Genomic DNA, 25424 nt, shown 5'->3' with positions numbered 1-25424 from the left:
CATTTTCCAAAGACTAGTTTATCAAAAGAATAAGTATAAAACATACAAAACAGGAAAAAACAGTAATAAAATATATACTTTCTCTTATGATCTAATTTTAAGTAGCACATAATAAATTGCAGTCCCTTCTGTTATTTTTTTTTTTTGCCACACACACAGACGTTCATTTTTCCAGCCGCTGGATTGAATTATGATTATCTACCAATTCTTTTCCACCATAGGCAACAAGCATTAATTTTGGAAGCAAGATGGCGAAGGCCACCAAAAAGAAGACGTTAAGCTCGGTTGACTGTTCATTAGCATTCGAGTTGGAGCATCTTCTCGCCGCGGCGTCATCAATCTCGCTAATGGAGCTTTTTAGCCCCGGCGCCTTTTCCCCGCCAATGAAGGTCACGCCCGGTTGAGGCAAGATGGCGGCGACCGGGCGAAGCCTCGTTAACCGCTGTCGCTCGTCGGGTCGCGGGAGCTGCGAGCGCGCCGGGGAATTCCGCCGCTTAACGTGCAGACAAATGGACTGTTTAATGGAGTGTCCCCTTTTTCGACGCTTAAGTGTGCCTTGAAGAATGATTCCCTTTTCCAGTCTTCCACAAGCCCTTCCTTCGTCTCGTAATATCCCGCAGGCCAGAATCAAAGGGGATGATGATCCAAAGCGTCTCTTTTTAAATAGTCTATTTATTATTTAGTTATATATTTTATTCATCGGAGTCACGCGTGAGCCTTCTTTTTTTCGGTTTGGGTCAGGAAAGCAGGAAAGTAGGCCTGAACCGAACCCGAAGCCGCTCGGGCCTCGCCTCCCCACTCCCCCGAAGGTTATTTACAGACGAACTGGTCGACCAATGAGGTGCAGCGCTTGCACTTGACGTAGCAGCACCAGTGGAACTTGCAGTGGCAGCGCTCGTGTTTATACGTCTTGAACTGGTCGTAGCCGCGGCCGCAGCACATAAGCTCGCAGCCGTCCATGCCCTCCGATGTTTTGTTGCACAGGCGGCCACGGGTGCCCAGTGAGCCCGTGGTTTCGTTGTGGAGGCAGTAGTCCGGGCTGGGGTCGATGTAGACCAGGTCCTCTGGGGTGGGCGGGTTGAAGCGCTTGTCCACTTGCTCTAGTTTGCCCTGATTGGACGAAAACATGCTTAGTGGACAATATTTTGTTTTTTTTTAAACAGATGTGCTGATCCGGTTACCCTTCGTCCGATGCGCATGGCGGCGGCGCTGTCGTACTTCTCCTTGAGGAACTCGCCTACACGCCGGAAGTCAGCCAGTTGGAGCCAACATGTCTTCAGACTGCAGGAACCCGACACACCGTGACACTTGCAGGCCACGTTGGCGAGGTTGTACACCGCCTGGGAGATTCATAGAAAAAAAACATGTGGTCATCATCTCAACTGTGCCAGAGGTTCGAATACGAAGAAGAAAAGTTTTGAAACTTGAGTGTGGCTCAGAGAGGGTGGCAATGCTGCTCTCTTGTGGCGCCTATGTGGAACTACAGTGGAAACGCCAATGAGGCCCTCAGTATGACTTGGGGCCCCACTCACACCGTTTAATTAAAACAAAAAATTAAGTAAATGTTATACATAGATAGATTTTTTTAGTTATTTTTCATTTTGAATATTTAAACTTTTCAATTGACATCACTCATCACGCACACATAAAACTCTTCTGTGTTCTTTCTATGAGACTCACGTCACTGGTTGTCCTCTCCTCGGGTTGCCTGATCCCAATTACCTTTTGACCTCTGTTAACCTTGGAACCCTGACACCCCCCCACCCAGTTTATCAATCCCGCTCCTTCTCTACCCAGCAGGCATAGCAGTCGCCACCCTGCAATCTTGCCATCCAACCTTACAATGACATTTTTGTATATATTCTTCACTAGAGTTAGACAATGTGTTTTTTAATCTTTCCATATAAATAAATAGTCCCTTTTTCGACATTTTATTACATACATTGCCAAAACATGTCACGTAGTCTTACATATGAAGTCATGCTGTGTGAGTGTGTGTGCGGGTATGTGCGTGTGCCTGTGTGTGTGTGTGTGTGTGTGTGTGTGTGTGTGTGTGTTATAAGTATCACACTGTGCTCTTTGGTGGGACATGCCTGCTGGGCTCAGTGACACGGTCAGTCATCCGTGATGGAGACACGGTCTTGTCAGGAACAATAGGTTGGGAGCCGTGCGTGTGTGTGTGTGCGTGTGTGTGTGTGCGTGTGTGTGTGTGAATGGTTTGGATGGTGAAAAAAAATTGGCCAAAATTAGACTTGTTTCAAATTGTGGGGGGCGTGTCTGCTGACACCACGCCTACTTCAACTACCAACTGTCAATCCAATACCTGCTACTTCATCTAAAATGGTTCTTATAAAAATATATCCACTCGCCTGCCCGCCAGAGGAATTGATCGGCCCGCCGGTCACCCCTCCTCAAGTCTAGCTTGAAATCCATTATGGATTTCTACATTGTCATGCTTCAAAGGCAAGGATTTATCCACTCTGCTTGCAAAATTGATTAACTTGCACGCATCAAACTTTTTCTAACCACTATTTCTCTCTTCCGAAGCGACATTGTTAGAGTTTGCTACAAAAAAATTATGGCAATGAAAGATAAATGTGTTCTCAGGGGAGGTTCGACTGAGAATGTACATTCAGTGTGTGTGTGTGTGTGTGTGTGTGTGTGTGTGTGTGTGTGTGTGTGTGTGTGTGTGTGTGTGTGTGTGTGTGTGAGAGAGTGTGTGAGACAAGAGCCGCCTCATTTGATTTGTGTCAAACGGAGACAGTGAGCCCCCGGTGTGTGCGCGCCAGTCTTTGAGAGTCGGGGGAGTGTGACCGAGGTCCATCGCTCAAGCCCCGCGTCCCAGCAGACGCTTGAAACACACACACCTCCATGAGCACACACGTTGTCTGCTTTTGTGCACAAGTCAAATGAAGCTAAACGCTAACAGACACACACACATATATATCGCGGCACGCCCCTGTCACCTCCACACAAAAGCGCCGTGGTTTGCCATGTTCAACCGAGCGGGACAAATCCCCAAACCAGCGTGTCGGGCTGAAAAAAAACGAGTCTTCCTCAGTTTTTTTCCCCTTCTTGTGTTTCATCTCTCTTCCGTTCTGATGGACAAGAAACAATGAAGGAGGAAAATGTGCATGTTCGCATGTCTCCGAGGGTTGCGATATAATATTTGATGATTTATTAATTCACATCCGATTTTTATAACTCTGTATTACAATAAATAATAAATAAAAAAAATTGGGGGGTGCGGGGTTTAACACAGTGCTCCTCAATTATTTTTTTAATACCCTCAAGAAGGAAGAAAAAAATATTTGGTGCCACCCCCCTCTGCCCTTATTATAGATAGTATAATTTTTCTATAACTAACTTCTGCAGAGGATGCACACTTTCAGGAGATCACCACTGCCACCTATTGTAGCGGAGGTGCAACTACACTTTATTCTAGTACGGCAAAAAAAAATTAAAAATCCAAGGGGTCGCATGCGTTTTCAGATTTTCAGCATTGGCAGTTCTGGTCCCTGTACTAAAAAAAAAAAGCCTTTTGACCAAATTTTTTTTGTGCTGTTGCAAATTGACAACCGACTTTTAACCACCCTGCCATGTCAATTTGAATCCGATTAATTCATCCCTACGTGTACAACACTCATCCACTCCCTTATAGCCCCAGAGGGACCCTCATGGCACACAAGCTCACCAGGCCCTGACCTTTGACCTCCGCCCTACACTCAAAACCAGGCTCACCGTTCTCTCGCGCAAATCAAATGCAAAGGGGCCGTGCACGCGAAACACACTCGGGGATCCGGTCTTATAAACAGCTTAGACAAACACATTCTCCTCATGCGCCATTCAGCGCCAAGCAGCAAATGGACCTTTTACGAGGCGGCGCGTCGCTGGATGTGGAGCCTAATCAAAGGTGAAAGGTTGCTTTTAGTGCCGTTCTTGTCGGGGCTTCCCAAACAACTCCCATTGTCCCTTGGAAAAGATAGAAAACGGCCGAGCGAATGAGTCCAATATTCTCATGAATGACTTAACAAAAGTGAACAAAATGTCGCATTTGTTTATGTGTGTTCCCCTGCTGGAATGCGCATTGACCGGGTGACCTAGCTAAACTCCAAGGGCATTAGCAGTTCTACCATTTGGACCCTCCCAATAAATAACCTTGACACACGCACACACACACAGAAATACCGACAGGTCAGGCAGACTGGGGCCACCTTGACGCGCCCACGCATTCCTGACCTACAAGGAGACGACACTCCAGATGTCTAAACTTGAAGCGTGACCAAATTGCGGGAAAAATACCTGTCGTCCCGCCTCGTTATTCTGCAGGTTCATCAGAGTGCGTGAGTGCTCGGTCGAGCCGCGGGGGAAGTTCTTCTCGCGCTCGCGGGCGTCCACGAACTCGCGGGCGAAGCGGTAGCCGTAGTGGACGTTGTCGCCGCAGCCGCCCCACAGCCAATCGCGGGGCAGGTCCCGGGGCCGCGCCGCTCGGCTGCAGCCGCACGTGGATAGCTCGCCCTCGCGGCACGCTCGGCTGATGGCGTTGACCACGCCGGCGGCGCTGATGGCGTAGGTGAACGCAGTCTCCCTGGAGCCTGGAGGAGGGGGAGGGAGAACGTTAAATCCTAAAATACTTGGGGGTAGATGTTTTTTTTTTTTTTAATGAGACAAATAGCTATCAAAAATACAGTAATGACACAATTAAATAGAATGTAAAGAAATGAAACAGTTTTTACTTCAATTCAATGGACATGGTGCTGCTTCTTTTATTCACACCTTGGCCACCAGGGGGAGTACACAACTAGGTCACAACACCTCAGTAAGCTGCAGTAATGTTAGTTTTTATATTATCTGTCTACATGTAATGCGCCACCATTTGTGTTACCAAATAGGTGCATTTTTTTTTAGCAAATAATAGAAGTAATTTTTTTTTTTTTTACCAACATGTGATGTCCACTGCATATTCAAACGCTGTATATCTGAATACCAAAATTGTTCAACCAAACCAAAGATTAATGCTAACATATAATGTGAAACACAATAGACGGACTACTAATAATTAGCATTAATGGGACACATGACAACTGTTAGAAGATTCCGGTTCTTCCACAGCAAACTTTATGACCCTTTCTTTGTTAGGGCTGTAACAGTAAAGCAACCCAACCCCCAAGCCCGCTTTGACATAGGTAAAGCAGAGCATATTAAAGATTCCCAGACCCCACTTTGGAATACACAACATGAGTCCCGCATGTCCCATTGTGTGGATTTTAATCCACACAGCGTAGAACAAAGATGACGACTGGAAAGTAAGAGGTTAACTACTGCGTAACCCGGCAATTTACATGAGAAGAGCAAACGACTTACTGCTATTTCTTGTTGAACTTCACACTGTTGTGTTGCCTTTTTATTGGCTGACTATCGATCTTAATATAAGGAGTTTGCTAAGCACAGTATAAATATGCACCATGTGTAACATTTGCATACTTGGGGTCATTTTAGGTGTTATTTTTTTTAATATTAGCAGATTGCAATATTAATTGTGATTCAATTTTATTCTAAATCATTAGAGATTACATAATCGTTGTATATTGTAATGCTTGCGTAATTGCTGACTGTTCCTATTAAAGTGAGATAATGCTACCTTGACTGTAATTAGATGTAATTTCACAATGAAGAACCAATTTTAACTTGTATTGTCCTCCAACTTTGATAAAAGAAAACACACTAACGTAAAAAAGAAAAAAAAAACGAAGGCTGAGCGGAATTTATGACACCATGCAGTATCGATGCAACGCGCAATCCACACGCAAACTCGCCGCAGACGCGCGGCGCACATATTACCACGCGCGCACACATATAGATCGCTTTTTTTTCTCTTTTTTTTTATTGCAGACTTCAAATAGGCCAACTCCGGATCTGCCGGCTCTGTGTCAGCCTCATCAACGCATTTCAAAAGCGCGTCGCCTGGGACAATGGAGCGACTAGCACCTCCATTTAAAGGTGGACATAGACGGACTGTCAATAGAGACTGAAGAGAACCGAGACGGCGGCCAGCTTGCACCTCGCCTGCTTGCCTCCGAGCGGATTTGACACGTACTTGTTGATGAGAGCGTTCCCACATTCCCGCTGGGAATTAAGACGCGCTCGTCCGACCGACAGCTCCAAAAAGTCCAGCAACTTTTTATGACATTGGAGCCCCGCGGACAAGTGACGCGTGATAGCTACTCGATTGTCTGCTCGGCTGTATTGTTTGCTCGATTTACAATAGCAATGTAAACGATTGTTTTTGCACATAATTTTCCATAAAAAATACCAACCCCAAAAAGTATTAATAATAAAACAGTGACGATTTTATTAAATTTATCGAAATCTACATTTTGTTGGCTGGGAAAATCCAGAAATTAATTTTTCATCATATAATCGGATTGTTTGAGTCATTGGCTGTTATCTAGCAACATTTCAAAGTAAAAACTTGCTTTTTTTTTTTTTTTTAAATAAAGCTGCAGATAAAGGTAGATTTTGATACGGAGTAAGCCAATTTCTGGCCCAAAATGGACCCAGCTGTCTTGTTTTTATTATACAAAACCATTTTGATGATGCACTCTTCAAACTGCTCCCTCACAAAAAAAGGTCAAAATTTGGATCAAACAATGGACACCAAAAAAATTGATCAAGTGGTTTGCTTTGTCCAAAACACAGAAAATTGGGTCATAATTGGACCCACTCACCACACTTCAATTTCTTGACTTTTTTAATGCAGCAGTTTTTATTAAATTGTGGAAATAGACCCCCCCATAAAAAATCACGCAATGTGTTGTTTGTTTTCTCCTGTGTCATAAGCCATTCATCATTGAACAAGTATTTGGACAAAATTATGCATAATGAAGACTAGACCACCTGAATCTTAAATACTCATAAAAAGTCTTCACATACTTGAATGCACACTGCTAGTCAAAAAACGTTGTTACAAAAAGGGGGGGGAGGGTCCTTACCGATTTGCATGACACGCCCAAAGACGGATGTATTGTCCACCGTGCTGCAGTTCCACCTCCTCTGTCTAAACTGATACTGGCACTCCTTGATGCCCGTCTTGGCTCCGTCTCCGATGTACATCATGTGATCCTGGTAGAGCTGGCACAGCTTCCTCTGACCCTGAGCGGAAAAGACAACAACAACAACAAAAATCAATACAACTCTTTTTGAAGCAGAATTATGAGTGACACAAACAGGAAGTTACCTGGGAGAGGCCGGACAGCTGACTGCATAGCGGCTGAGCACCGATGATGTACATCTCGGGCCTCTGGATGGGGGTCAGCGCCATTGACCTGAGACAAGCTAGTGCTTAGAACTTCAAAATATTTTTTAAAAAAAATTCCTCCTCTTGGCTATACCGTGAAGGACGCTAATATTTGCCAGGTGAACTTAACCTGCACATTTGCTTTGTTAGTCAAGAAGTGTGGACTATTGAATGGCCAATGGGGGCTCACCCCCCCCCCCCCCCCACACACACACTTAGGGCCATTTGGGGCTCCCCCAGGGTAAATATTGTGACAGAGCCCTCACATTTGTTCTGACAAAAAGTACCCCCCTCTCCCTTCTGAAAACACACACAAACAGGCGCCTATGAATCAAATGTTGTCATTTAGCAACAAAATAAAACTGTGCGTAAAACTCGTGCGTAACGCCCGTTTTCACTCACCAAAAATGATTTATCGGAGCGCAATAAAACATACCAAAGAGTAACTCACCACCACGAGTTGGCGTCAACCAGCAACAACTGCGAAGTTCCGGTGAGGAGGGCGACCAGCAGCAAGAACAAGTGCCGAACCCCGAAACCCTTGGAGTCCATGATTCGTCGCCCGGTGCCGGGGCAAGTGCTGCGCTGTTGAGAAATGTGCACGACTGTAATTCGTGTTTGAAAGTAGTCCAGGGAGCAAAAAAAAAAAAAAAAATCCTGATAAGTCAAGGGCAAGATAAGAAGCGTTACATCCAATCGAGATATGCGTAAACTCACGTTGGTTTTACGCATTGAAAAGTCGCCAAAATGTCATCCAAACAACATAAATAAAACGAAAGCAACAATGTTGAAAGTGCGATGTTGATTAAAAAACATTTACAATAATAAAATTACAAATTTCTCCGCGTCCTATCGTTTCGCGGCCACTTCAGGGTCTCCCTCTCTCTTCCCCCTGAATCCTCACCCCCTATTCACCTCTGAACTACCCCCCCCCCACCACCATATCCAATTCCCACCCATCTCCCCTCCCAGTTTTACGACCTGGCGTTGCGCGAGATTGGATGCAAAGTGGAAGGCAGGTTTGAATATTCCAAGCTGTTGTGGGCTTGGAATTCGTCTCTTGTCGTAAGTGATTTCAAGCTCCCAGAAACTGCAAAGAACTTCCCCTAAAGTCTTTTTGTCACAAATCGCTTGGGTGCGTCAAATTGCATCTGAGGTGAATGATGGGTTTGAATAATTTTATGCTTTTGCCTTGCTTGCAAAAATAAGTGATGCATCCTAACCACGCCCACACAGCCACACACAAAGCCCCCTAAAAGTTAAATTTGTTTAAGTATGTCCACCTCCTCCTACATTTTCGTTTAATGCGTCACGGGGTGTTGCTTTCACTATACAATAAATAAATAAAACACACACACATAATACATAGTGGGGATGTGTGTGTGTGTGTTGCTATGACAACATCGCCACCCCCTGGAGGAATATAGGAAACACGATAAGAACTTTGGAGATGCAGGTCACAATATTAGGTACATCTATTGACACCTAATACATGAGGTGTTGCTAATATTTTGGTTCCCGCTTGCACAATACTGCTACGTCATCAATCATGAGCGTTTTGTTAGATGTTTGTTTTGTCATTTGCCTATTTCGTTTTGGTATCTGCAAGTCATATTTTTTTAAAGAATAAAATATTTAAATCTTGACATTTGATTAAAATAGTAATTAGCAGCTGTAAAAATGTCACTGAAATCACGACTCATTATTTTTTACTTTGTTTTTATTATTCATACATCCCCAAAAATATTTCTTCATGAGCTGTAATGTAGTGCTCCAGTGCAAACACAAGGGGACGCACTCAGGCCATACAGCCTAATCCCATTACAGCAGGAAGGGGGGGTATTCAGGACTCAAGGGAGCAACTTCAGCCATGTGAGATAAATAAAAAATAAAAATAAAAACAGTAAGTAAGAGTAGGAGGGGAAAACAAGAGGGAGGATGAGAGATGAGAGTGAGAGAAAAGGCCGCTCCCTGGAGGTTATGAGCAATCGCCATGCAACAGGGAGCAATGCCGTGAAGGAGAAAAAAAAAAAAAAAAAAAAAAAGGCCAACAGCTCATCTGTGGATTCAACAGCAGCAACACAGTCAACATTGCGTTGACTCGCAATGACCCAACGATGAGGACAAGAACCTACAAAACGCTACCAATGTTTATTTCCACTTGGAAACACAGCCTTGGAGTCCAATCTCACCTTTACCGACCCATCTGCCCACCTAGTAAATATCTTGCGAGAAGCAAAAGCCGTAAAATGGCTAATGAAGGAAGACTAGGTTGTAAAGGCAATGTTGTTCTTTACAGGCAATGTCTTCCTTGGACTTGGGAACCAGCCCCCTACCCGCGACCCCTCCCTCTGAGCCGCTCTGGGAGGTGAAAGGTCAGGCAGTGTTGTAAAAACGGTGACCCTGGAGATTTTGGTGGATTTGGGAGCTTTCCGGAAACTGTTTCGTTCTGCAGATGGAAATGTGTAATTGTTTGGTCCATAACGTCGGGCAAAAAGAGTAAAAAATATATTAAAAATTATTTATTTATTTATTCTTCATTCATTTTCAGCTCATCAGCTATTCAGCCATTTTCAGTTTTCTGTAATGTGGCCTAAAAAAAAAATCATCACAGTTTAATTTTCTATTATTGTAAAAAAAATATATATATATATATTTATATATATTTCTAATTAGTGTCTTCAGTATATGATATTTTTTGTTTTGGTGTCTCTTTGTAATTGAATGGTTACTTCTTTGGCTATCTGGAATAGCTCAGCTAAAGCTAGCTGCTACCGCTACATGTGATGTCACTGAGTGGATTTTGGAGCTCTTTGATTGGCTGGAAACCAGTTCAGGGTGTACCAGCAGCCTTTCGACCAAACTCAGCTGGCTCTAGCGTCCCCTTCTGTGACTATTTTCGCTCTACTAGGAAAAAAACACAACCATCAAAATTGGTGGAATAGCTAACCAAAACATCGCTAAAGCTAGCTGCTACCGCTACGCATATTGTCCCTCTGTAGATTTTGTGATTGGTTGGAAACCAGTCCAAGGTGCACCCCAGGGTGCCCAAAGTCAGGTGGCTCCATCTTTCCCACGTGAGGACACATTATATAAAACTGATGGATGGATAATTCAAGCTCCTGCTTTAGTATTTGGCAGGTTTTAACACAGAAAGACGGCCTTGGGCTTTGTGTGTGTGTGTTTTTTTTGTTTTTTTTCGCGCGTGTGTTATTCCTTTGCTTCATCACGCACCCTCTTCCCTCCATCCATCTCCTCTCCTTCATCCATCCTTCCTTCTGTCAGCTGGCAGAGGATGAGTCATGCTTCTCGCTCGGAGGCTCAAACTCTCTCCCTCTAAATATATCTTTCTCTTCACTTCTCTCTGCACCTCCTTCCCTCAGCATCTTCATCGGCACGTCTCTCGCTCTCTCTCACCATCTGTTTCTTTTTCTCTCGCTACAAAGCGATTCCTCGTACACCTTTTCTTTTTTTTTTTTACCTCTCTCCGCCATGGTCTGAAAGTGAGAGTGACGTTTCTATTTCTCCTATCCGTCCGTCTCTCAACCTCTCCTCGCCCGGTCCACATGTGCAAGCTGTGTGTTCGCCCCTCCCTCGCCTTAACTGTGGGAAAATGTAAAACAAGACCACCCGCTTGTCCTACACAGGAGCTGAATCAGAAGAAAAAAATAAATAAAAATCAGGGAAATTTACACCTAAGAATCTGACCATTATATAAAACAAAGAGCATTGAATGCTAACACACAAAGAAAAATGCAAAGCAAAACATTTTTGATGATTTTCATTGGCAGGGCTAGAACCGATTGATGGCATTTCCATTCATTTCAATGGTGACTGTAACTGTAATTCACGAACACCCCACTAGGTGGCGCTATAATTCCCCTCACTCGATGTTGGAGCCACCACAAAGCATTTCTTTTCATCAGTCGTTGCAAGACTGTACAAGACAGTGTACCTAATGAACTGTCCAATGCTTGATGGAGACAACAATGAATATAATTGAAATCATGTGAACCCGGGTTCCTGCCAACCGTTCGCAATCAAGCCGGCCCACTTTGGCACGTCGGCGGCGTTAGCAATATGCCAGGCCTCGTTTGCCACCTGACAGGAGCCACGGGAGAAGCCGAATCCCCCAAGCAGGAAGCCCCGGCAGGGCCACCGAGGCTGGGCCAGATTGCCTGATTTCCCCCCGGTGCCCTGGAGCTCTGGCGGTCAAACTACAGCCGGCCTCGTGAGCCCCTCTCCGGAGAAATTAATAACACACACGAACACACACCATTTCCATCACTTCACAGGGAATCATATTGAGTTGCATTCATTTCCTGCGGGATTACCTCTGAACCACACTGAAGCGTAACTTAGCTAGCCTTGAATTTGAGCTTTTACGCCCGCTTTGACGCTGCTTTTTTTCTCCTAAATTGAATAAGCCGTTCCCAATTAGCAAGTTCTTCAGTCAGATATTTGTCCCTAAATGGCGACAACAACACAAATACTACGAAGAACCTGCCAAGTCGTGAGTTCTCATTTTCTTTGTTTCTCCCGCCACTAACTGTTTTTTTTTTATTGGGTTGCACGCCATGTATTTCCTAAAAGAGCAATTATTCTCATGTTAGCTATGCAGAATAAGTCGTATTTCAGCCCAGCAGGCCTACAACAGATGAAATCCATCTGATTATTCCCCAAATGATTTACAAAAATGTCACATTTATTCTAAAATTGTGTACTTTTATGTGATTGTATAAAATGACTGTGTATGACCATTTTACACTTGCCGGCCACTTTATTAGGTACACCTGCAGGGGGAGATAGAAAAAAAAATCCACTTTGCACAAATGGTAGAAGGTGGAAACCAGATATTTTTCCACTATCACAGTACACACACACACCTACACACACCAACACGCAGTCTTTTCATGCCAACAGATGACAGAGTGCATTGAAAAAATGCCAAAATGCTGACTACCGAGGGTGAGAGCGAGCGTGCGGCTGAAAAATCTCCGATGTCAGACTGCAGAGCTGGCAGAAACCAAAGGCATTGTTGAGGACACACACAAACGCACACACACACACACACACACACACACACACCTAGGAGGCCTGCATGTTGTCAAGGCATGTGTAGAAACACACACACACAAAGTCTGCGAGGCGACGTAGCGAGACGAGCTGTCAGGGCGGGCGAAGAAAGTGGAAGCGCGTGGAAAGACAGGAAGAAAAGCATTCTGACAAAAAGACGGGGGAACGACCTCATGATGGCCGCCGGTGTTCATCGGCGGTGGGAAGTCCAAATATGTTAATATACTTAAGTCATGTCAAAAACAAAAGGTTGCCGTATGATGAGATGCTATGAAGAAGTGGAAAAGCACTTGAAGGGGGGAGCTGTTGCCGTGCTGCACTGAGAGCAAATGAACTTTATGATTAAGTAAGTGTCAGCCAGCGTCTCATCTCGCCTCTTATTGATGCCGCGCTGCAGACTGCTGGGAAATATCGCATCAAAACACGGCGGAGGCGAGCCATAAGCGTGAATTTGACTTTGTTGTGATGGGTTGAAAGGAGATATCTAGTGTGAAAACAAGGTTTTGTAGGTTATAGTCAATTTTATGCAGCACTTTTTATCACTGAAACCATATAACAAATGGTATTTAAGGATATGTTGAATTTACTTTGAAAAATATTGTTTGCAAGGTGGCTAGCTTGTTAGCTGTCAAGCTAGCGAGTGGTCAAAAGACGACTAATTTAACACAGTGGTATCTCGATGTACAAAAGATCCAATTCGTGAATTTTTCAAGACGCGAGTGGTCGCTTGGCTGATGTTTTTTTATTTTTATTTAACTTGAAGACAAAATGTTGAGTACAAGCACTAAATATTGGCAGCGAGCTACAAATTTTCAATCAAAGGCGAAGTTTAAACATCAACAAATGAGAATTACAAAGCATATGTGTTTTTTCTGAAACAAATAGGCCTTCTGACAAATATTACTGCAGCTTACTAGTGACTTAAATGTCAAACTCTTCTTTGAATATTACGTGTGCTTGCATTTTACCGCCCCCTGGTGGCCAAGGTGAACACACAAATCATGACGCACGTATTGTTTAATTCTCTACTATCTGTCGAATTATGTTATTAATGCAAATGAGGCGAAATTTATCTCTATTTTGAATGACGACGCAGGATTGTAATTGATAGATTGCTCATTGCTAACACTACTGCTACCTGCTGGCATGGAGGATCATAAAGGAAGAAAGCACGTTTTATCTTTGTGGCCTCGACACAGGTGCTGCATGCGCCTCTTGAAACACCTTTAGTGCGTTTTCGCCACGAGACGTCGGACATGGGCGGGGGCTAGGGGGTTGAAAAATAAAAGCCCAAAACAGGAGGTGAGAATAATGAGTGTGAGGCTCTTTGAAAGCAGCCATACTGCTGACTTCCATACGTGCAAGCGCTGTGCAGGTGGAGGTAGGAAACACCTCAAAGCAACATAAAAGATTTATATCACACACACACACATATACACAGACACACACACACACAAACTTTCGCCGCATCAATGTCACTGTCTGCTTTCACTTTCATATCAACCCTGCTGCTGTGTGCATGCATGTGTGTGTGTGTAGCTCCGACATGGGAGAAGCCACACTGGTAGGTGTCAGCTTTCAGGGTGGGGGGTAGGGGGGAGGAGGTAAGGGGGGGTTATCAAGTTGACACACGCTTGTGTCGCCTTGGCAACCAGCAACAATTATCCGCTGACGACCCTCCCCCTGATTCATCAACACGTCGGATCGCACATGTAGCGGGCCGTGCATACATCAGCACTTTACACGCTCGCATGACATGACTTGTCAGACTTTGGGGAGGTGCCACACACACACACATACAAAAACACACACACACCATCTCCAGAAACATCATGTGACTGCTTCCCCCTCCTCATCTTCACTAAAAATACTCCTCTTCCTCCCATCACTGCTTATTTCCCCGCTCTCTCTCGCACAGTGTGAGTGCGAGCATGGGCTCAGCAGGCAACACACAGACACACATGCAGGGAACACACACACACATATGCACACACACACACACACGGGTAGGCAGGCAGCAGGTCATGCAGAGGCTCAGCGCTTGCTGCTCAACACTGAGCCTGTGGCTTTTTGTCCCGCCTCCCTCTGTGTTTTCACCTCTTTGCTCTTCTCTCCTCCTTATCTCCACCAAGGAAAACTTATGAGTCCAAATACGGTTGTTGTCATATTTTTTTTACAAATCAATACTATTGGTCCAAAATTCTATGTGTTGAAAATAGCTGGAGGAAAAAGCTTCTGTATCTCTGCGGGAGCCGTGCAGATTTATGTCGCCTCAAATTTAAGAGTTACATTCGTTTGGCTAAACCATGAAGGTGCATTAGCATGATTTTTTTTTATCCTCTACGACTCCGCTCAGAGTTTGGGAAGAGCGCCGGCAAGCTAAATTTGCCCGATTTATTAATTTCCTGAGGATTCTGCTGAAACACCGTAATACCAAACCAAATTCAATCCGAATCAAATCCAGATTATACATCAAACATTGCAAAAATCTGTTCATATTTTTAATTTACAGAAGACAAACATTTTCCCTGCCACCGAATCACACTCAAGCCCTCAGGCGACTGCTTTTCTATTCCCTTTTGAGCCTCACAAATATCACATTTGAGTCCACGGAGCCTGCACAGGAAATGATCAGTCTCGCTTTCTAATTGAGACTAGCCCCGAGGGTGAGGCTAATCCCATCATAGTTTATGACCACGCCGGCAAACCCGTTTTGGTCTCTGCCACGGAAACTCTGAAAACTTAGCACGCTAACCTAGTGGCACGCACGCTGTCAATCAAAAGTGTTTGTACTGGCCACTACACTTAGTATTCACATCACGACCGTTCGCCTTGAAAATGCATGACACATACAGCGGATGGCGTGTCCAGGTGTAGCAAGGACGTGCTGTAGGAGTCGGCCGCCGCCGGGGACTGCTTTGTTTCGCCCTTGATGACGCACGCTGGATAAAAGGTTGAAGCACCTTCATATTAGTCACACTTGCTTGATTATACTGACGAATAATTATCTTCAGAGACACACAATTCCATTTAAACTCATTAGATTAGCCAGGGTTGCTAGCATAACATCAATGCTAAAAAAACAATGCTAGGTTCATATTTTGGATTATACAATACATTTATAATCAAAACATTGCACTTATTGCGTCCACAAATATAAATGAATGCCATACCACCCCAAAAAAAAACACTCCTAAATTGCTGATTTTGTTTCACCCAGTTTAATCCTCACCTGATCCCTGTTCTCTATTTCACTCTACTTCTACGTTTCCCCATCAACTCTTCCTCCCCCTCGCCTGCTCTCTTCAAGCACTCGGCCACACTCCACTGGCTTCAGCAAACGGCTCCCCTGTCATATTATCTCTCTCACACACATACACACACATATACACACACACACACACACACACTCGGTGGGGCAGATGCAAGCATAGGCACAGACATATGTTCCATTGAATGAAGAGGCTATGCACACGCACACACGTGGAGATAACACACACAGAGTCCAAGGTTAGACTGGTGGGAAAAAGAGGCCCATTGCAGGGGAAGCAAGTTGGACGCCCAAGCTTGAAAAACCTCTCCAGCAACACACACTTTTTTTTTTTACTGAATTAATGATGAATGTCATAATTTAAGCAAAGCCAGATGCGAAATGACAAACAGCTTCAAAGTGATTACATTGGGCCTTAATAAAACACACATGAGGATTTTTTTTAACACTATGGGGGTTAATTTATCGCCTCAGTAAGTCATTTAAGGACACCGCTGCAATTCTTAGTCAAACTCAGATTTTTTTCAACGCAGTTTAGACAAGCTTGGTTTCATTTGTGCAGAAAAGGAACCAAAGTTTCTTCCCGTTACAATTCAAACAGAGGAAAGTGGTGCTGTCCCCTGAATAACTGAAACTTTGAAAAAAAAAGAGTTACAAAACTCCCACCTAACGACAAACACAGTGAGCTACAATGAAATTCGGCAATCATGAGTTGAAAATTATAATAGAAAGTTGCTAAAGTAAGAAATATTCCACATAAGGAAGATAGACCTATACAGGCTATTTATTTGCATCTGTATGTCTACTTTGGGAATCTCAGCTACATTTGACATAATTTGGATGGGTAAATGATTCACAAAATTAGCTGGAAAATAAATGTAGTCTAAACTGACTTGAGGGTTGAACGCACCACCTTCAAGATTGACACTTGGTGAAAACACCTCCAGGATGACACAGAAAAAGTCAGTTGATTGTTCACAAATTTAGTTGGAAAATAAATCAAGTCTAAATAATAAATCCGTTTTATTTTCAAAAATGTTACTAATATTTTCCATTTCCAATTACGCGGACCAACTGCAATACCGTTACGGACCACTAGAGATCCACGGACCATTAATTGACAATTGGTGATTTACGTCTCTTTATACGTATCTCTGGAGCCCAGGTGGGTGGTACAAACCATTTTGAGACAGGGAGGGGGGAAAGGTTTAATTTTTCTGTTAAAATATCACATTCGAACAAAGTACAGTCAATTCTTGCTTGTTTAAAAGGGACATCAATTTAAGGGTGCTTGAGAAATGTGCTGAAAAATGGCTTAGAAACACCTATGATGACAGTAAACATTTGTCTAAAAAATACTTATTGGCCACAAACCTGAAACAATCCGCCATTTAAGAATGACTGAAATGTATTGGTTGCTATTTCAGTTTATTTCAGCTGTGTGATGGTGTCCAATACATTTTTGTCAGCTATTCACTGTATGCCCCCATAGGACTTAGCTGTATTCTCTTCTCGTTTTGGAGGAGGATTTCCCCTCATTGCAGCAAAAAGAAAGACTTAAACCGAAACACAAAAGGTGTCAGCCAAGTAAGAAAAGTGAATAGACTTCTCTAGTTGACTTTCCTGTTTCCTGTGTGGTCCGCTTAAAGGGTTAAAGCCCAGAGTGAACTGAATTGTAAGAAGTTGGTTTCCAAGGGAAACTGTTCGCACCGTTCCAGCTGAGGCGGAATGAACCAACTGCTTGACACGGAGGGGGAGAAAACAATCTTGCAAGATTGCTAATTACGCTTCCTGTTTCGTTAGAACACGTCAAGTTGTTATGCTTTATCAATAAGTATGGCAGATGCATTTTGTAACATTTTTACAAGTTGTGAAAAGTGAAGTTTTAAACATGTTTGATTAATATTGTCATGTACATTCACCCCTCCCGAGCGAGTAGAGTGCGGGGGTCCCTGCCAAGTCGGTTTGAAAAGAGCAGACAAAGGCTTAGAGTGCAGGACGCCCCTCGCCTCTCTCGCTCAATCATCCTCCGGAGTCTTTCTTCGTCGCTCCGCCCGCCATGGAACAAGTACTCGGAGTCGTTGGGGTCGCTCTTACTTTCCGCCTCTGAAATGCACGACCGTCTGGATCCGCGCTGGGCTGAGAGTGGACGCCTTTTTGCGGCGAGAATCCAAGAAGGAAGCTTCGTGTGAGGGAGGGAAGGAGAGAGGAGAGAGAGAGCGCGAGAGAGAGCGAGAGAGGAGGGGGAAGGTTTGACGCTGTTTCCTCCTTTCCTCCGCCTCCTTCTCCTTCCTTTCGCCCCCTCTCCTCTTTTTTGGCGGAGGCAGGAATATACGCTTTTTGGGCTGTTTTGCCTCGCTTCTTTTCGATGTGACTGCGCCAGCACAACCGGCTCACGTTGCGCTCAAGAGTTGGCTCGATTGCGCACACTTTGGAAGAGCAGAAAAGAAAAGTCAGGTTTTTGTGAGAGGGAGGGAGGGGGGACTGTTGCTACTTTTTGTAACTGAAAGAGGGTTTTTTCCTTTTCTCAGCCGTGGCGGTGTGGAGTATTAATTCTTATATGCCTGGGTTTTGAAAAACAATGGAGACGCACATTTCGTGCCTCTTCCCGGAAATTTTGGCCATGATTTTCAGCTATCTGGACGTGAGGGACAAAGGCAGGGTGGCCCAAGTGTGCCTTGCTTGGAGGGACGCGTCGTACCACAAGTCGGTGTGGCGGGGGGTGGAGGCCAAGCTGCACCTCCGGCGGGCCAACCCCTCGCTGTTCCCCAGCCTCCAGGCCAGGGGCATCCGGAGGGTCCAGATCCTGTCACTGCGCCGCAGCCTGAGCTACGTGATCCAGGGGATGCCCAACATCGAGTCGCTCAACCTCTCGGGCTGCTACAACCTCACAGACAACGGGCTGGGTCACGCGTTTGTGCAGGAGATCCCCTCGCTGAGGGTGTTGAACCTGAGCCTCTGCAAGCAGATCACCGACTCCAGTTTGGGTCGCATCGCCCAGTTCCTGAAGAACCTGGAGGTCCTGGAGCTGGGCGGCTGCAGCAACATCACCAACACAGGGCTACTGCTCATCGCTTGGGGCCTCAAGCACCTCAAGAGCCTCAACCTGAGGTCCTGCCGCCACGTCTCGGACGTGGGCATCGGCCACCTGGCCGGCATGACCCGCAGCGCCGCCGAGGGCTGCCTGAGCCTGGAGTACCTCACTCTGCAGGACTGCCAGAAACTGACTGACCTGTCCCTCAAGCACATCTCCAAGGGGCTGGCCAAGCTGCGGGTGCTCAACCTGAGCTTCTGCGGCGGCATCTCGGACGCCGGCATGATCCACCTCTCGCACATGAGCTCCCTGTGGAGCCTCAATCTGCGCTCGTGCGACAACATCAGCGACACAGGCGCCATGCACCTGGCCATGGGCACGCTGCGCCTCTCGGGCTTGGACGTCTCCTTCTGCGACAAGATCGGCGACCAAACGCTGGCCTACATCGCCCAGGGGCTGTACCAGCTCAAGTCGCTATCGCTGTGCTCGTGCCACATCTCCGACGACGGCATCAACCGCATGGTGCGGCAGATGCACGAACTGCGGACGCTCAACATCGGCCAATGCGTGCGCATCACCGACAAAGGGCTGGAGCTCATCGCCGACCACCTGACCCAGCTGGCGGGCATCGACCTGTATGGATGTACCAAGATCACCAAGAGGGGGCTGGAGCGGATCACGCAGCTGCCCTGCCTTAAAGTGCTCAACTTGGGACTCTGGCAGATGACAGAAAGCGAGAAAGTCAGGTGATGGCCAGGACCACGCGCTGGTCGGGAAGTGTTAACGAATCTCATATTGAGTTTGATGCAATTATGATGATGCATTAACCCCCTCCCCCCCAAAAAAGCCATTTGGAGCACGGCGTCAACTTTTTCTTATTTTGCGATCCCGCCACAGAAAAAACATTCGGCTACCTCGTAAGAGCTTGTTTTTCCACAAGAAGGAAGGAAAACCAGAAAATAGGAGAAAATGTGCCTAGAGGGACTGTCTGTGTCTCCCCCCCCTTCCTCCCTCCCTCACTATTTCAAGAGACAATTCGCAATCATCTGACCGTTATGCAAACCCGTTTCACATATGCGATTTTGTTCTATTCGAATCAAAAATGCGTCTCGATCATGTACGTTCATACACACACAAAAAAAGTTGACACGCGTGAAGTTCAGGTAGTTCGGTGGAAGGGGGAGGGGGGGCGGTTAAAGCTGCTGGGGACAAATGTTGCTTCAAATTGAAGTGATTTAGATTATCTCTTTACCCTTTTATTGATTGAAACGAATCAGGGTTCCATTTTTTTTTTTTTTTAAAGAGAAGAGTTTTTTTCTCTCGTTTTTCTTTTCTCCTTGCTCTCTCCATCCCTCCCCTCGGATAAAAATACCCCGAGCCCATTCAGAGTCATGCTTGGAATAAGAAGCAATCGATTTATTTTTCTTGCGTCCTTGGCTTCTCGGGTTACAAGCTCGGACCACATCTTTCTTTCTGTTGTTTTGTTTGTTTTTTATTTCCCCCACACACGCACTGGCAACGTGTGCGCGCGTTTATTTTGGTGTAACGCAAACGACCTGCTTGATAAATACGGATGTGCGTCCTGCTGAAACAGCTGAAGATTAAAAAAAAAAGATGTTCTGTATATTATGTTTGTAAAAATGTTCAAAAGATCAAAAAAAAGAAACACGCAGAATTCCAAACTTAAATTGTTTTATATTCTTACAAGCAAAAAAAAAACAATTAAAGATATTTATATAATGAATCAAAAGCGCCTTTTGTGTTGATTTTAGTGACTCCACATTGGTGAGGATTAGCATATTTATTCTGGCGTCCACTCCCCCCCACCTTCGTCATCATCATCATCATGCCTGCCTTTCATTCCGAGGAGCTGAGGAGAGGAAAAATCTGTTGTGTTGTTTTATTATTTATGAGCACACTCAAAATGGATGCCTTGATTTAGCCGCATTGCCTTTGTAATTAATGAACACGAGGCGCCGCACCGTTATATATTATCGGATGCCCTTTTTTTTTTTTTTTTAAACGAAACGCTATTATTAGCATATTATTTATCGGGGTGACAGCTGTGTACAGTGTGTGAGTTCACTCGCCATTGTGTGTGTGTTTTGAAGTTAAAAAGGCAGGTTTTGGCAAAAATAAGGGGGGGGGGGGCTGAGTGGTGGTGGTGGTGGTGGGGATTTTTCCCTCTCTCCTCTTGTTCAGTCACGCATACCAGATCTTAGGCCAACCAGGAGACCCCCCACTCGCCTTTTACCCCCCCCCCCCCCACTTCTTTTTAACATTCCACACCATCATTGAAAGCATTTAGGCATTCCCTTCTGTCCCTCTGATGCCATCTCCGTAGGGATTTTGACCAAAGGAACAAAATGTCCAACCCCCCCCCCCAAAAAAAAATCCATGCCTATATTTTCCATACCGTTATTTTAGCCATCGATTCCAGTGACATCCCGGAAGCCAGAACGTGTAACTCTGCGAGCTAATAACGGCAATGACAGCTTTAACACCGCCTCCTTTTACGGCTCCTCGTCAACTATTATGTTTGATTACAAGTGCAAATAAAACAGGCGACGGCCGGGTGGTCGCCCGTCGCTTACGCCGGCTCGATAAATCACATAAATAAAGTGAGCATTTTGCACTATTTTAATGAGGAAATAACTTCTTTTAATATGCATGGCTGTAAAAATCAACTGGAATGTAATAACTTGCCTCCAGATGCTTTTTATCATGACCGTCACTCAAAATTTGGCGTTATTAGCCGTGCCTAATAATGTGACCACTAAGTACCAAAAATACAAAAATTCCATTTTGTTTTGCTCCATTTAAAGAAAACAAGTGATCATTTGAGGATTTTTAAGCATCCGTCTCGCTTCTGGCTTCAGTAGCAAGATAAATTAATCAGCCCCTCCCTCCCCCCCAACCACCTGAGGGCGCTGGCTTCATATTTCGTGACTTTAAAAGGTCACGCTATCCGTAAAAGAGGAGATAAGCTAATGTATGAACGCTACCAGTTTCATACTCACTTCTGAAATAATAACTAAGTGAAGGACATGTTAATGATTCCTTACAATAAATATTGAAACAAATCTCAATGTGTAACAGTGACGTCATTTATCGACAAATCGGCAAATTATGAAATCACAACCGATTACCGAAATATCTTCAGAACTCATTGGCCGGTGCTTCACAGTGCTAATGGACAATAACCAGACGCATACAGCCAGTCATGCCACAGCCAAACCGATCATCTGACCTAAATCCGATTGAGCATTTAATTTTAATTGCTAAAAACAGCGAGTCAGCAAAAGAGTCAAATCCAACCTCGCTACATGTTAACATTCTGCCTTTGAGTCCTTTAAGCACATAAATAACCTCCAATTTATGATTTCCTATCTATTTCTTTTATCACCCAGTTTGCAGTCGTTTCCGGGGAAAAAATTGTGCCGCTGCCGTTGCGATCAAAAGCGCGCGGCAGAAGAGATTTACGCTAACGGAACGTCATCTCGCTCACAGCGTGCCTCTATTTATTTATATCTGAATGAGTGATGGATTTTCTAAGAGGTTCATTGCAAAGACCCCAAATTAGACAAAAAGGGGGCCTGCTTGAGTTTTTCTGCATTTAGGTCGCGGAGCAAAAGTCATCCAATAAAAACTTGTTCATAGTGTGCCGTTTGAACTTTGCAGGGTGCGTGATCGCGTCGCTAGCTGCGTCAAAACTTCCTGTCAGGCAAGCGAGGACTTTTATTGCTCGTCATTAAAGTAGCAGTTCACCATTTTTAAAAAAAGAGAAGGGTGAATTGGCGCTCTTGATAACAAAGCTTTGAGGAGAAGAGGGGGGGGCATTAGCAGCCTGATGCGACTGACCCTTCACTCCCCCCTCCCCCCACCTAAAACTCTCTTGTTTGTGGCTCCAGTGTTCTGTCTGCCTGTGGCTCTCTCTCCCTGCTCCACTTTTAGCCTCTTTTCGTTTTTGGTCATTTTTTTATTCTTTTGTGTCCTTTTGCTTTTTTGCTCCCCCTCTTCCTCCTTCAAGCCGGCACCTGGTGCTGAGGTGTCGCCGGGGTACAGTAGACGGAGCTTTGAAGTCCCCCCTCCCCATTGCCCCTTCCACCCCCTCGGGATAGTGGCGGGTGCAAAAGAGGGGGAGTGTCTAGTGTGCGTTGAGAGATTTCTAAATTTCACATCATTCATTTTATTTTCTTTCTTTCTTTATTTTGTTATAATTTTATTTTATTATTTTATTTATTATTCTATTTTTATTATTTTATTATTATTTATTTTATTATTATTTTTGAAATTGTAATATTTTGTTATTTATTTTTTTATTTTTATTTTCAGTACTAGAAGTGCTATTCTTCTTTGTGTTTGCACGATTCTATTATACTGCCTCCTGGTGGCCAAAGCAAACATATCAGAAGGACCAGCACAATGACTTGAATGACAGCATTAAATCACGATACACGAACTGTTTGGTTTTTCTTGACATTCTATTCAAATAAAGCTTAAGCTCGTGTCAGAGGTCACGTGAAATCAAACCGAGTAGGATTTCCCAAAAGAAACCATTTTTATGTATATTAAGTAGGCGGTGAGCAAGAAAGAGGAACATGTGAGATGAAGAGAGAGAGAGGAATGTCTGAGTCACTTTGACTGTGAGCTGCTAGAAATCGGCTAGCCATGTTAAAATACCATAAGGCCACTGACACACACCACACACCCACGACACACACACACACACATGGGCAGAAAACTGCTCCAAGATACGCCTCGAATCCAGTAAAGTTTGGCAAAGCACACGCGTTCATATTAAAACTTTATGCAAAAAAAAAATCCTGCTGCTTCTCTCACGTAGCAAGCTGCCCAGCAGACCAGCTAATTATTTTCAACACACACAGAGTCACACACACCTTTCCCGCACATTCCTGAGCAAGGTAATGAGCTGCATTTCTTCACTGGAGACCTATGAAGGAGATTTAAAAAATGTATATTTTTTATTCCCATTTCAAGCATTAAACATTGATGCAGAGAAGCAACAATGACATCATCCTGATTCTAAAGTGACATCATCCGGAATGCATGATTGAACACCGAGATCATTTATTACAACAAGTCATGATGGATGCTGATTCTGATATGTGTGCCTTGGCCACCGGAGGGCAGTATAATAACGATAAGATGACGTAGTTTCAACTCATTCATTGCCATTGACGCCTATAGACGTCAAAGATCGACTTTAACCAGGGCTGGGAATGAACGAGTGATGTTGACGCTAGTTTTTTCTAGCCTGTCGATGGTTTTCTCCATTGTATGTTAGCATGATGCTATTGGATCTTTGCAAGTTTTCAAGTCAAGTGTTTAACAAAAATAATGATATTTGTACTCCTCTTGTATTGGATCTCATTAGTCGTACCTAACGTTCTACTTTGAACGCCGAAGGCGTCTTCGGCGGAATTGGACACGAGCGCGGCGGAATAAATCTTTCATTTCAAAACTATAAGGCCTTCATTTTCCAATCACACAACGGGCCTCGCTGCTGAATATTTGATTGGTGGGGGGGTGGAGGAAAAAAAAAATGCCGCCGTTCCAGTCAGCTGAGAAGCTATGGTGTGATGTTTTCGTCGTCGAGTGGCGGCCCCGGCGTGTCATTCACGCATTGACAAAGAGAAACTTTCGTGCTTTTTGCTGCTTAAAATGTGTCACATTGTTTCCCAGAACGCAGGGGAGACAGGCTGAAAGAGAAACGGACTTTTTTTTTTTTTGTGGCACATTTTGACAGGAAGTGCTGAACAAAGAGCGCCTTTAGCATTGCGCATCGGTAACTGTACAAAAAAAAAAAGACGACTTGAAACGCAGCTGTGCAATTAACTCTAACGACGTGTTCCTTGTATTTTAAATCACTTTTTTAAAGATAAAAACTCACTGATCACACAAATGGAAATTGGAGAGGCCAACAGGAAAATGTGAAGAAATAATAACGTGTTTGGCAAGAAAGAGATATGAAAGAGACATAGGAGGTGGAGAGAAGAGGCTGGAGTGAGGCTGGAATACAAAGAGGTGCGTGTGTATGTGTGTGTGTGTGTGTGTGTGTGTGTATGTTGTCCCTATGGTCCTTCTAGCTGTCTTCTCTTATTGATCAGCTCATATTGATCTGGTTTGGCACATAAGCCTCGACACACACGCGCGCTCACACGCACACACACACAAACACTCACACACACTGCACTTGATTTGACTGGGCTTTGACGCTATGGGCACGGGAGGGAAGATTGTTAACGCAAACACACACACACACATGTGACTGGCGCCACTTCATTAGGTACATAATATTTTCATAAAAATTGAGATAGAGAGCTATATGTTGTTTTGTATCGGAATGCAGGATCAGAAGACCCCTGGTAGAAATGCTTTTGATTTTTTTTTTTCAGGTTTAAAAATCCCCTTGGAATGAGAAACTTTGGTCTTTTGTGTGAGTGTAGACACGCACACACAGCCCACCTTCTGCTGCTGTCATGGCTGCGAGCTGTCAAAATCACCCCCCCCCTACCTCTTCCACCTCCTCCTCTCTTGCTGAGCTCGTCTTTCTGTCTCCCCCTTCCTTCTCTCTATTTCTCTCCCCCCACGCCTGCACTTTAGTTGTGCGTCTCCTCCACATTTGTGTCGTCTTTGCATCTACATTCTGCCTCCTCAACGCGCTCTCGCTGTCCTTTGCCTTCAACCGGAATGAGCATTTACATACAAATGGGGCTCCTACG

General features: G+C 44.5%; 2 protein-coding genes across 3 annotated transcripts in view; one reads left to right on the top strand and one right to left on the bottom strand.

Annotated features, from left to right (window-relative positions):
- Nucleotides 1–25424, bottom strand: part of wnt5b (wingless-type MMTV integration site family, member 5b) — a 35531-nt gene continuing 10107 nt past the window's right edge. The window contains exons 2-7 of one of the 2 annotated variants that reach the window (XM_088366626.1): nucleotides 7749–7877; nucleotides 7238–7325; nucleotides 6993–7152; nucleotides 4303–4595; nucleotides 1182–1340; nucleotides 1–1110 (exon numbers count right to left, since the gene is read on the bottom strand). In XM_088366626.1, coding sequence (XP_088222752.1) covers nucleotides 811–1110; nucleotides 1182–1340; nucleotides 4303–4595; nucleotides 6993–7152; nucleotides 7238–7325; nucleotides 7749–7849 — 1101 coding nt within the window. In that variant the 5' untranslated portion in view covers nucleotides 7850–7877 and the 3' untranslated portion in view covers nucleotides 1–810. Of the gene's footprint in view, nucleotides 1111–1181; nucleotides 1341–4302; nucleotides 4596–6992; nucleotides 7153–7237; nucleotides 7326–7748; nucleotides 7883–25424 lie in introns of both variants that reach the window. The other variant, XM_088366625.1, reaches the window with a different exon arrangement.
- fbxl14b (F-box and leucine-rich repeat protein 14b) lies at nucleotides 17615–19802 on the top strand. The gene has a single exon (XM_088367514.1). The coding sequence runs from the start codon at nucleotides 18226–18228 to the stop codon at nucleotides 19426–19428; it is 1203 nt and encodes a 400-aa protein (XP_088223640.1). The 5' UTR covers nucleotides 17615–18225; the 3' UTR covers nucleotides 19429–19802.

This window comes from Syngnathus floridae, chromosome 22 (assembly GCF_059516105.1).
Source record: "Syngnathus floridae isolate MCC-2025c chromosome 22, RoL_Sflo_1.0, whole genome shotgun sequence".
Lineage (NCBI taxonomy): Eukaryota > Metazoa > Chordata > Actinopteri > Syngnathiformes > Syngnathidae > Syngnathus > Syngnathus floridae.
The sequence above is the reverse complement of the archived record's forward strand: the minus strand, read 5'-3'. Positions and strand labels throughout refer to the sequence as shown.